This window comes from Cuculus canorus, chromosome 7 (assembly GCF_017976375.1).
Source record: "Cuculus canorus isolate bCucCan1 chromosome 7, bCucCan1.pri, whole genome shotgun sequence".
Classification (NCBI taxonomy): Eukaryota; Metazoa; Chordata; class Aves; order Cuculiformes; family Cuculidae; genus Cuculus; species Cuculus canorus.
Window position 1 is genome coordinate 19732102 of NC_071407.1, and position 13178 is coordinate 19745279.

Here is a 13178-nt window from a genome sequence, read left to right on the forward strand (position 1 = left end):
AAATGGTAAGACACCCCTTATTTAGAACATCTCTGTCCTGCTGTCTGTAAACAGCTCTCCCAGACACACAATGCAATTACACTGTTAGGAAGCTTACCCTTGCAATACATAAGGAATACATTAATCCTATTAAGACCCATATTTTGTAGGCTCCTTCTGAGTAACTATGTTAGCAATTTGGAGGTCTTATAGCAGACCTTTGGCTATTGAAGATTAGTTTACTTGGTGGCCTATGTGCATTTTTTTTGTGCCATGTGGGACTTCTGGGGTGGTTTGTGGAAATGTGAGTTATTATGAAAGGACACTTTACAATTTCTGACAATATAGCTGTAGTCTGGTGAATGGACCTGAGTATGCAGTGGCTTTTAAATGGAACTTATGGTTTTAGATGATTTAATCAGCTTTAAAAATCTTAAACAGTGCCAGCGATCTTCTGCTACTTTTGAATCCTGTGAGCCTTCCAAAAACACAGCCCTAGAGGGTACATAATGCTCCTGAAGTAGTCAGTGTTTTTGCTGTTAGTTTAAACAAAGCTCTGCTTGACCATATTAATTCCTGTAAATTTAACGTACATGCTAAGGAGACCAGAACTTTCCAGTACCTTTCAGCTGTCTCCCTGCTGTGAATGCAGTGTGTTTCAGAAAAGGGTTACGATGGTCTTTAGGACATCAGGAATTTTTCAACAGTCAGTCTTGAAATTAAAGAAATGTATGATACATGTAATTACTTTGTCATTAAGTCAGCATGTCAACTAGATGAATTATTACCTCACCACAGGCACAGCGTGGGACAAGTGCATTCTACTTGTAGTCACCTTGTAATAAAATGGAATCGGACAAATATTTATGAATGATGGAGTAGTATTTGCCCAGTAGTTGCCAACAGGGAGACTTTGCATTCCTATGATCAGGATAAGGGGCATAAAATTCATGAGCTGAAATTATTTCATTGAAAGGAAAGAAATTTTTATCTGGGACTATGAGGACAAAACTAAGCCCTGTTTTTAAGACTTAAAGTGCAAGATTCATGTTCTATATGTCATTACAGCTTTTCACTGACAGAATCTATCTACCTAATGCCAGAGGCTGCATCTTCAGCCTAATAATATTAGGCTGTATTTGCATTTGTGACCTTCTACAAAAAATACTTATGCACATTATTATGTAACCATGTTTAACAAAACCCATTAGGTTTTGCAAATAGTTAAGAAAAAACACGCAGTGTTCCATTTTCTGCGTACCATGACTAGAAATTTTTTTTAGTTATTGTGGCTGTTGATCTGTATTCTAGGTGCTATTGAACAAAGTATTTTCTATCATATGGGATGAATGCTATAGAACTATTTAACTGAGCATTTATAGAAGTGGGTGGTAGGGTCCCAATGGTTTCAGTTCTAAATGAAATCATGGAATTCACTGCCATCACAGGTTTCCATCGTAATCTTGGTGCTGCTACTGGGCTTCATGTTTACTAAGCAGGAAAGGACAACAAAACAATTCTAACTAAGGCCTAATGAGCATTGTCTGGCAGGGAAAAGCATTATACTGAAGTACAAGTCTCAGGTTTATTCTACTTACGGCTCCCTGAGGTCAAAGTGACTTTGTAAAGCAAACCATGAAAGTGAGGGAATGTTGTAAAAGCTACATGAAGGTTTATGCTCAGAAAATGTAAACACACATTATCCATGGCACAAAGCAGCAACAATTTCCTGAAAATCAGGCTAGTATTCAGTTAATTAGAGATTTGAAGAGAATGGCCTGTAGAAGTGTCAGGTGATCTTGTAAGAAGAAACACTGATCAAAGTAAAATAATCCCATAAAGGGTTCTATATATGCAATTGATTCTTTTAGGCTTCATACATGTGTGTGTATTGCATTTGCCAGCAGCAAACCTACAGTGCAAACTGACTACTGTCACAATATTACCCACCACTGTTGATGATTACTTCACATTTATAACTTACAACAACATGCCAAGCAGGTAGTAGGTACTGCTATTACATTCTTTCCTTGTGTGTGTAGTTGTAACAAACATAACCTTGTTGTAGCACAACCGATAGTCATCTCTAGTACCTTGGCTTGCTTTCTACCAAGGCAGGTAGAGAAATTTACCAATTTTTTTAACCCAGTCAAAGTGTTTCTGAGGTTCAATAAGACTTTGATAAATATCCCACGTTGGTTTTTATCTCTGCAGTCTCGGTTGCTCTCTGGTTGGGGTTCTGGTCAAGGTTCAGGATAGTATGTTGCATAGGATCAGGTTTCCTGTGCAACCTGGGAAATCTATGAAGATGAGTTGAGTCCTTACATCAGAATGTGCTAGTGTCTCATGCTGAATTTTTAGATACTTAGCCTATCCTCTCCTCCTCAATTGGCTGTGTTGTGCCATTGTCTGTCCTCAGGAATAATGCACCAGGCTATTAATCCTTCATATATCAATGGATCTTATCATAAAGTATAACTTGTTTTCTCTTGATAAACACTAGTTGAGAACTAAAGCTTATGTACTTTATACTATAAAAGTATTATGCCATTTTACAGAACAGGCACAGAGAAGTGACGTGAACACAGGCACTGTTTTATTTATTATTAGACTCACCATAGCGTGCCACATATCACAGCAAATACATTGTTTTCTTGCTCTGAAAAACTTACTGTCTTCTTACAACGTCACAAGAGGCAGGATTATAAAAAGCTTTTTAAAAAAAGAAAAGCAGGGTAAGGTCTTAGAATTGTGTGAACTCTTGCACAACTCCTGCGTGTTTCCCCAACATCCCTTTTGTAACTCAATAGCAAAACCTTGCAAAGAGGATACTTAAAAGCATCATTGTATTTGATGAACATAAAAATGCTCTTAGATATGAACCTTATTTGTTATTTACAAATGGATAATATTTACATAAGCTATTTTTGTTCTGTTATCCTTTGCTGGGACCAAAGACACTTAGCCCTCCCTTGCTTGTATTAAAGCTCAAAGTGACAAACAAAATGGCTCTTTCAACTATACAGGCATAAATGCATCAAGCCTTGTGCCTTTGCCTTCAAAGGGAATGGTTGCTAAAGCAGTTCTTAAACTAGCAGCTTTATATCCTCTACTGCGTTTGTGCACTGCTGCATAAGCTTTAGTGTCCATACAGGATGAAGAAGTGGTGATAAAGGCACCTTTCCTGTTAAGGCTGTTTGTGCCAGCAGAATACCTACTGTGTAAATAAAAACAGAGCCTGCACATGGCGTAGATATTCCGTCCTTTGGAAGTTGGATTTTTTTTCCTATGTTTACTCCAAAGTTTACTTAGTTACCTAGGGAATTGAAAAGGTTGAAAAATATGGACCTCAAGATTGTATGTAAGTAGATGGATAGGCAGCATCTGGTTGTGAGTTTTGAGGATCTGCATTTTTGCACTTAGGTGTATGGGTGCAGTTTGATGGCTTTTAATATTTAAATACTTCGGTTTATCCAGTCTGAACTCTGCTAGCAGTATGCAGTATTTGACTCCAAGCTTGATACTTCCCTTAATCACTGGAGGAAGATACATCTGTCTGTGTCCATCTGGGTTACTGTAAAATTGGATCTGCTTGCTTTACAAATTTATTTGTGATCATGAATACAAATGGCCACATGAATTGCAGTTAAACAAAGAGTCACACCTCACTAATATTTCTGTCCTTTGCAGGAAGAACTGGGGCCTAACACACAATGCAAATGCATAGCTCTAGTGACAGGTCTCTAAAATATTGTAAGCGCGCTATCAAAAAGTTTTCGCCTAGAACTAGCAGCGAAGACACATTCATGGAAGTACAAACTCTGAAAGTAATTGTGTTTCCACTTAAGACACTGGTGCCTGAAAAGTTAAATATGTAAGATCATAAGTCAGATAATCTTCTATGTTCATTTTTAGCAGAGTAGTCTTACAATAGCTTGACACACAACTTAGCTGAGTAAATGCTGGAATTATAACAAGTATTTGAGTCTATACTCAATGCTAAATGGATTAAATTGGTCCTAAATACAAAACCACTACAAAGCGTAGGCAGTATTTAAGCCCTGGTATAAACCAAGCTGATATGAAGTAGTTTACTGTATTTTGTACTACTCATCACATGCTTGTATCAGCTCTGGTTTCAGTCACTGTAGCAAATTTCAGGCTGCATGTAAGATAAAGGAAGAATCCTTTTGTTCTGTATTTCTAGTAGACTCAATGTCCAGTCTAGAAATGACATTGCATACAAATATATCAAGAGAAACCACTTCTCATCCTACTGTGGCAAGTAATGAAGAAAAAAAAAAAGACAGCAGAAGTCAAGTTGAAAGAAGCAAAAAAAGATCTTGCCAGATAATTGAGGAAGGTACAAAAGGTAGTCACACATGAACTTTCTTACTGAGATATACTGGTTCTGCCTAGAATTAGAAGGATGACTACATTGGAACAGCTTCTGCCTTATACCTCTGCACACAAAAATTCAAGTCCAAAGTTTTGCCAGATTTCTGTGCATCCAGCTCGTGACATGGTGTGAACTCCCATTTCTGCCAGATAAACACATGATCTCGTATTTGTTGATAGCTCTTGCTACCTTCTAGCACAAAGTTTTGCTGTTGCCTTCAGACACTCTGTACAACATCTATACTGCTTGTCAGACTGTGGCATGGCAAGAATTTTGTCCTCACCTGTTTATCAATTTATCTAATTGGAGAGCTTTCAGCTAAGGAGTTTCTAGCTGTCTGCATAATTCTGCATTGGTTAGCTTCAATTCAATACAAACCCACTGACTACAATGGGTAACAACTGCTTAACATAGCATAATTCGGGTTGGAAATTACTTCTGGTGATCAACTAATCCAGCCTTCTGCTAAGGTTAGTTTAATAACTTAGGACAGAATATGCTTCCATATTTCTTTAGCATTGACCTTGTTGGTCCTCTTACACTTGCTGACTTTTTTGAATCCATTCTTCCATATGGGCTTCTTGGACGCACCTGCTTCTTGGTTTCTCAGTAGTCACTGAGCAATGTCTCTGGCACCAGAGTTAAAATGATTTTATGATTTGCAGGTTCTGTGAAAAAAAGACTAAAATACCACAGATGTGTGAAGACATGACCATCGCTTTAGTAGAGCAATCAACAATACTACCTATTTACATGTAGCTATGCTTTAATCTGACCTGGATTCCACTTGTGTATTTTCATTGACCTTCTACAGATTAGCTGGAATTTCAGCACTATCTCTGTTGCTGATGCCAGTGAGTGGGACTGATATCTGATAACCAGTTTTATTTTACCAGGAAACCCATGCTTGCTTCTTTGGGAGCATACCCATCCTGAAAAAACACAATTTCTACAAATGTTTTCATTCTCATTCTGACCTTCTGAAAGAGATACTTTGGCATTAAGATATCAGGGAGCTGCTGAAGCAGAAGTAACATCTTGCCACCAAGACCTAGAACAACTCCAATAATTTGGCCACCTTGTACCATTGTGGCACACAGTTTTACCATTGTAGAGTTTGTGACAGACAGCAACAGGAATTGCAAAGTCAACCAGACTCATTTCCATGTAGATCTACAACTATTTTTCACTTACTTAAAAATAAGGCTCAGTGTCATCTCATTGTGTTTAAGAGCTTAGTCCACTAGCGTTTTCATTGTTCACCATCCTTCGATAGGTAATTGTCATCTTCAAATACCAAGTTCATTGTCCTGTGTTCCTACTTGCAGAGCCAATGGTTAATCCCAAGCCTATATGACCAAAAGAGGTTTCATACAAACATCTAGTTGTTCGTTGTGAACTGGATCTCCTGGAAGATTATTCTAATCTAATAGTTTGTGAGAGCTGGTAGACCACAAAAATTTATATATTTACATATCTCTGTTCTGCTGGTGCGTCAGCCACCCATAAAAATCTTGTTAATACTGAAAAACTGAGACTGTCTTCTCTAATGCAGATTTTGACAGTCTGCAGTGCTGAAACTGGAAGTCTGGTCTTTCCTGCAGCCACAGTAGAGACAGGAGCTTAGCTGATGAACCCTGTACCAGTCTAAGTGCAGCCACCACTTAGTTACTGGTCTCTTATAGCAGCCTTGTACACATCAGCCCAGTCTCCTCAATGTCTGTACCATCTCAATGACATGAACAGCTTGTGTTCCACAGAATCTGCTGTATACATTTACAATAATCCTTTGCTTGTTCTTCCAAACATCAGGCAGTAATGGGTTCCTGTTCGTATCCCAGATATGGGATCACCACTTGCTTTTTATACCTACAGGTAATGGTGTGTGGTGTCGGTGTGCTCCTCTGAAATGTTTTCTACCTCTAGATAGAATTATGTCTGCAGTTCAACATTAGTGAGCCCTTGGAAATTTCAGTCTGCATGGTGGATAAAGGCAAATGATCGTATTCTTCCGTTGATGCGTTTACTGAATTATGCTGGCAGCCCAGAATCAAAGACTTCACTTCTTTTTTGAAGTTGCTGTTCAGGAAACCATAGATAACAGGGTTGACACAGGTGGAAGCCATAGCTACTAGGTGGCACAATGAGAAGATGAGATTGTGGTAGCAAGGGGAAATGATTTTGTAATTCCAGTCCACAATGGTGTTGAAGACATGCAGTGGTAGCCAGCAAACAGCAAAAGCAGCAACCATGGACGCTAACAAAATATTTATCCTTCTCAGCTGAACTGCTCGGTTGCTATATTCACTCTTCTCAAACATGTCCTTTCTCTTCTGTAGACGTAAGTAGATACGCAAGTAGCAAAGTATAATGAAGAACAGCGGGATGCAGTATTGCAATAGCAGTAAAGTGGTCGTGTAGATAAGTCTGTGTTGCTCAGAAGGCCACGAGTCAATGCATATGGCCTTGTCAGTAGAAAAATTCATGATGTGTGAGAGCTGCTTATACAAATCATTAGATAAGATGGATGTGGTCAAAAAGGGCAGGGACATGAGACATGCTAAAATCCAAATTACTCCAATTCCTAGATAGGCTTGGGAGATACTAGGCCTCCAGCCAGTCGGATTTATGATGAGCTGATGTCTTTCCAGAGCAATAAGGACAAGGGAAAGAATTGACACCGTCACTGATGTGCACTGAGTGAAAGAGGTCATTTTGCACATGACTTCCCCAAATATCCAGTAGTCCATCATGGTATAAACAACAGTAAAAGGCAGACAGACAATACACATAAACAAGTCTGAAATTATTAAGTTGGAAATTAGTATGTTGGTGACATTGGCCTTTTCCTTCTGCCGGACAATGACAGCAATCAGACATATGTTTCCCACAATGCCTAGGATAGTCTCCAAGCTGTATGAAGTGGCCAGAAAGACAGTAAGGTCGGTGATGTTCTTGCACTGATTAGAAATGTGCACCGGGAAGCTTCGGTTTGTGCTCCAGTTCTTACTGTTCAGGAAAGGAAAACCATCATTAAAAGCCTTTGTCTTATTCATACTGAACCTCAAAATATTTATCGAAAAAGGTGACAGTCAAATGAGTCTGGGTCTTCTGGAGCCAGGCTAAAATAAGGTTTTATCTGTTCTCTTTGGCTGTGGAAGATTTGGGTGTATCTGCAAAGGAAAGGAAAAAAGATTGCTTAGTTATGCAATAAGAAATTAGTCTAAAGGGTAGGGGAGGAGACAGGGAAGCAAATGCCAGGGATTCTGTGTGTATTCTGCAGCTGCCTTTTATATAGTTTATTAGATCATAAAGTGGAATCCTTTGCTAAACTGTGGTATGGAACTCACTGCTGCAACTTTATTGAATTATAACTGTGTTTACTCATGAGTTGTCCCATGGATTTAAGAACATCTTAACTTCATTATTTAACTCAGTGCAGTATCTTGAACATCATTAGTGTAGAAGAGTGGCAATTCAAGAAAGCTGGACCAAAATGCACTTGGGGGTAAAAATTGTATGTAATTCAAATTTTGCAAGGCTCTAATGCAAAACTGAGCAGAATACATATTGTGGGTCTGGGTTTACCTCCAGTTCAGCTAAACACTAATGTGAAAAGTAAGGCATGTTAGGTGCATAAAGCCAACACTAAAATCTCTTATAAGTTAATCTATAAAATGCGCTTATGACTAGGAAGACCACCATGCAAAAATTCAGTCTCCTGTCCTTAGGAGGGATGGGACGATTTTGAAAAAGTCTAAAATAATTCAAAATAATTTCAACATTTTTCAGCTTCTACACAGCTGTGATAGGTTGTGGGAACTGCAGTCCAGGTTCCCTCTTTCCCCATTCTGGATAAACTCCAGTGTCCAGGAACTATTCGTTAATATCTCCCTCTAGGTGTCTCATGCAGCCATCATTTGGTTTATTAGAAATTTAGTCCAGACTCCTGATTTTTTTTTTCCTTTTCTTTAATTGTGGGCAATTTTGAAAAGGTCTCTTAATTCCTTGTGACAAGCTTCTTATTGATTCTCCCTCAGCATTATTTTAGGTTTTTTTAATGAAGAGAATTCAAGTCTTGTAATAGTATGTGCAGTCTCCTGGATGTTGTTCTTGCATGGACAGATAGGTCTGCTTCTTGACCACAGCTGCAAGCTCTGAGCTGGGCTTTCAATGAGCTCTCAGTGAGCCGAACTCAAGAGTTAATTGGGGCTGCACATTTTTTGAAATCTCAGCCATAGGACTGCGTGGACTCTAACAGGTGGCTCCTGGCAGGCTGTTGTGATGTGCCACGGGAGAACCTGCTTTATAATCCTGACCCTGGTGTCCAAGTCCTCTATCTAGGAATCAAAGAAAAAAAACATCTCCGTTTGCTGGGAGTTCTCCAAAGGTCACAGGAAGTTTCATGCTATACAAAGGCTTGTAATGTGAAAACTAAATAAATATTTGGGGAACCACACTATTTACCTACTGCATGACCCTACTCTACTGTCCAGTAGAGATGCCGCAAGTAAAACAGAGCAAAGGAATCAGCAGCCTGCAGTGCTCCCTGGTACTAGTTAAAGGAGCTCAGTCTTGGCATGTGGACTGGGTGAAGAGCCTCTGCTGTAAACGAACATGAGCTTTTTACTACAATTCCAGCCTAGTGTCTTTAGCTACAGTATCCTCGACAACAAACACGTGGTTCTGTTTTGTTGCTTGAACACGTATGCTGAGTTATTACAAGTATCCGTGCCCCACAGAGTAAGCCCTCTCAAGGGTCCCAGCTTCTCTTGAACATGCTGAGGCATCAGGGAGGAGAACTAATAATGTTGAAGCAAAAAAAGAAAGTAGTGAAGCCACCTGAAAAGCAAAAGCAAGATCCAACAGATTTAACGGGCACATTCCCAAGAGGAATGCTGAAGACAGAATGCGGCTGTGCATTTGTCACAGGTGACAAACATGGTGGGGATAAAGAGCATCTCTGAAGGCTCTGCAATACCTTTTGTTGGATTAGGAGCTCCCTCTCTCTTAAAGCCTTGCGTTCCATGGTGTCTCCCATAAGGTGATTGTCAAGCGCTTCCTGGGCATTCATTCTCCTTGTACTGCCCAGCAGTAAATGAGAAATTATCCTCTTGTCACAGATTAGCGGACTGAGAGAGGGAGATAAGACATGAGTTGTCCAGTATCTCAAAGGAACCTGTGGTGCACTGTGCAGGACTTCAAACTGCCTGCCAGCCTGATGTCCTGGGAAAAGCCAGAGCCTAGATCACTTAGTTCTCTGTATCTCTTATTCTGGCAAACATAATGTAAACGGCAGTTCTAGAAAACTAGAAAAGCAAATGTTGCACTGACCTTATCTATTCTATTATTATATCCTTGGATGGCATAGTCTCAAGGTCAGTCACTGCCAAATGTTGTTATCACAAAAAGTTTGACTGCCATTGAGTTTGATCTAAATTAACAGCCAGTAATAAGCAATGTGTTTAGACATTTGAATCAAATGTTAGCTAATATACTGATGCAGAGGGGGAAAAGGTGTTAGACCTCTCACTGTGTTGAAGGTTTGCTAACTGCACGATAAAACATATCAAAAAATCTGAGCTAAAAAAACAAGCTTTTGTCTCCAGAAACTGAAGCAGTGCATAGTTGGTTTGTAGAACTAAGAAGCATGCCTCCAAAATCAGTTTGCAGAAGGTGTGAGGGAAAAAGATTGGTTTGGTTGCTTGTTCTTTTTGAAGAGGAAAGAGTAATCCTGTTCAGGACCCTTAATGAATGTCAAGAAAGAGGTCAGTAACAGAAGCCAATGTGTTCAAAAAGCAAGGGTTTTCTTCTCCAATTGATGCAGCATGAGAGAGTTCCTCCAGAAAAGCAAGTGTCACAAGTCTGCAGCAAGTGAACAGGATACAGAAGGAAGAAGACAAGGTTTAATCTTAGCGCTAGTCAAACTTTTTGCACCTTTTATAGACATTCATCACTGTGCGCTCTTAACTAGAAAAGGAAACCTGACACTGAGCGTGCACAGACATCCTGCAGCAACGTTAAACCCATCAGGGATTTGGAACAATGAAATTCAATGGTGTGCTTTTTTATTCTTTGTTTAACTCTGTGTTGCAAAAATATTGGGAGCAACCACCTTAGGTCATTGAAAACGCTAAATATGTTAAACATTTCTAAAACATGTATAAATAGAGTATAGCATAAATTGTCTGTATTAATAAGTTGCAAGTCTCTAATATAAGGAGGTGGTATAAATACCCAGGAAATATATTTTTCCAATCTCACATCTACACGTTTTCAGAAGGAAACCTTTAAGAGGTTATGAACTTATATTATGAATTAACCTGCTCTGACCCTGCAGAAATTGGGGAAGTTTTACAAAAACACCTACTCTAACTTTTACTTATCTGGTAAAATTCATGACAACCTTACCAAAGAGACAGAGCCAGTTCATAAAGATAAAATGTGACGAGCAGGTCAGCAGGCTGGAGAATGGCAGTTAGTCCCTGATCCCTTAAGAGTAAAGGCCGTTGTGTCTTGTTCTGTATCCAAGAGAAAAAAAAAAAAGATATTTTTACGAAGTTAATCTTTACCAAAGGAGGTGGGGAATCCATAAATCATTGTAATGGGCACTTTAGCAGACAGCCAGTTAGGATATCAGGGTACGATGTGTACTGACAGAAACTGGTGGGTGGGTTGGGTGGGGAATGAGGAGTCGTGGGGACCATGAGATAAGAAGTGTTTTCTTGTGACCAGTAGTAACTAGGAAGGCTTTGTGTCACACTGCAAGGTGGCAGGAAGCACACCTGAACCCTGCAGATCCCCCAAGAAGCTGACATCTCTCTTGCACCCTGAAAGGTTGTGAAGGCTTGCTCCAGAGATACAAGGGTTGGTTGCCCCTTTCATGACAAATCAGATTGGATTGATTTCTCAAAAATGGTCACCTACTTTGGTGGACTCATACTATGTGTGAACATTTCAGGGAGCTGAGAGATGTCCCTGAAAATGCTTTTTCTGAGTCGGATAGAGGAGAGAGAAACCAGATAATCACTGCGCTCCATTGGGTTTGGTATCATTATCCGTACAGTGTGCTAGCCCTTTGGTTTATTAATAAAAATTAATAAAATTGATTATGATTATTTTGTTTCCAATGAAGCAAACAGTTGCATTCGTACCAAAATGACTTTTTTTTTTCTTTCCATCTGAAAATGCCTTCTTTCCCCCAAAAATCCTGTCTTTCAAAACTATACTTTTAATATTTTGGTTCAGGCACTGACTCATAAAGCAATTGTTTGCACAGCCTTAATCAAACCTAAATGGTAAACAGCAGAGGCCTCTCTTGGTTTTATAACCCTTCTTCCTCAATTGTTACCATTAATGAGTATATTAATGTTTATTATGGTGGTATTAAAGAGCTAATTGAGAATAGGTCCTTTTGCACTTGGTGCTGCATGAGTCTAGAGGAGCAGACAAACCTCTCTTGCAGAGGTGGACAAGAGCTTGAAAAATATACAAAGAGAACAAAGTATATGCTACTCTTTTTTTCTTGGCTTGTGACTGGATTCAGAGCACCTTGATTAGAGTGGACTTTGGATCAGGTTCACTTAATATTTCTGCCCTCTGTATTTTTCTGAAACCGTAAAGAAATCTACAACATTTTCATGGAACGGAAGGAGAGTACAAGAATTCTTTGCTTTTAGGAATCCAATACACACAAAGCCTTTCAATACATAGCTTCTCTTGAATTTAAATTTTATGTCCCTGTCAAGATCAATGGATCAATTTTAGAATCTAAATGTAAATTGAATGCTTTTCATTATGTTCTGATTACCTTAATAGTGAAATTAATGAGGAATCTTATCTGAACTGCTTGTAATCCATATTCTCATGTTCTTCTAAAACTTGTGTCTTTAAATTGTATTAATGTAGCAACTACTCAGTAACTGTTTTTTAAAAGTTTCTGATATACAACCCTTGCTTCAGCTCTTAGGTTAAGTTCCAGCTGAATCTTACTGTTAATTTTCTGACGAGAAATCAGTCAGTTAAACAAATCAGAGGAAAATGTGAGGAGAAAGGAAACTAGCAGTGATGGGATCAGCTGTCAGTCATTCAAGTGAAAAGTGAATAATTTTTTACAATCCAAGATGATAACTTTTATAAAGAGGTTTGAGCTCTCATTTGTCTGAAATAAATAATATAGAAAATCCTTACCTGTTACTGATCAAGAAAATCACTGCAGTTGCTGCACATTTCTGTCTTGGTAGAATGAAGGAACATTGTAGCAGCAAAGTAAGGTCTTCTGTGTCCTACTGATCCAGAAGTGAAGCCCTACTCACTGTTTTCTGTAGGTAATTTGGATGGCATCTCTCACTCCCTCTCTCTCTCCTCCTCCTTGCTTCACTCCCTTCAGCATAGCAAATGAATCCTACTTTATGGTTATGGTCTGACTTTGAAGTTCTGGCTCCCTCTGCTGTTATATAAATATAGAAATTCTGCAGATAGTTGAGAGGAATACCAACTTCAGGAAAGATCTATGAAGCTATCCAAGCACAGCATGCAACCGTGCTGCACGCTAGTGTGTACTCGCGTGGAAGCACATTAAAGCAAAGGGAGAAAATACAGGAACAGAGCCTACTTCTGTTCTCCTTGCTGAGGCAAGATTTCTGTAGAGCTCAAAGAGAATTTTGCCTCATACATATGAAAAGGTTACCAGCATCAGTTTTCTCAATTTTTCCATTCCGTCACAGACTGATATTGAATTTCATTTTCAAAGGATTCAGTCTGCAAGTCCTTTAATTGTAAAAGAAGAAGAGGTACGCTG

The 13178-nt window shown here is 39.1% G+C and overlaps 1 protein-coding gene across 3 annotated transcripts; it reads right to left on the minus strand.

Annotated features, from left to right (window-relative positions):
* Positions 1–2570: 2570 nt before the first annotated feature.
* LOC104067891 (neuropeptide Y receptor type 4-2) lies at positions 2571–12747 on the minus strand. 3 transcript variants are annotated; one of them, XM_054072293.1, is made up of 4 exons: positions 12569–12747; positions 10790–10899; positions 9360–9510; positions 2571–7551 (listed from the first exon to the last, which is right to left on the minus strand). In XM_054072293.1, exon 4 carries the CDS (start codon positions 7432–7434, stop codon positions 6301–6303), a length of 1134 nt encoding a protein of 377 aa, XP_053928268.1. In that variant the 5' UTR covers positions 7435–7551; positions 9360–9510; positions 10790–10899; positions 12569–12747; the 3' UTR covers positions 2571–6300. The 3 variants fall into 3 exon arrangements, with proteins under 3 accessions (XP_053928268.1, XP_053928269.1, XP_053928270.1); XM_054072294.1 differs by lacking the exon at positions 9360–9510; XM_054072295.1 differs by lacking the exons at positions 9360–9510; positions 10790–10899.
* Positions 12748–13178: the final 431 nt, after the last annotated feature.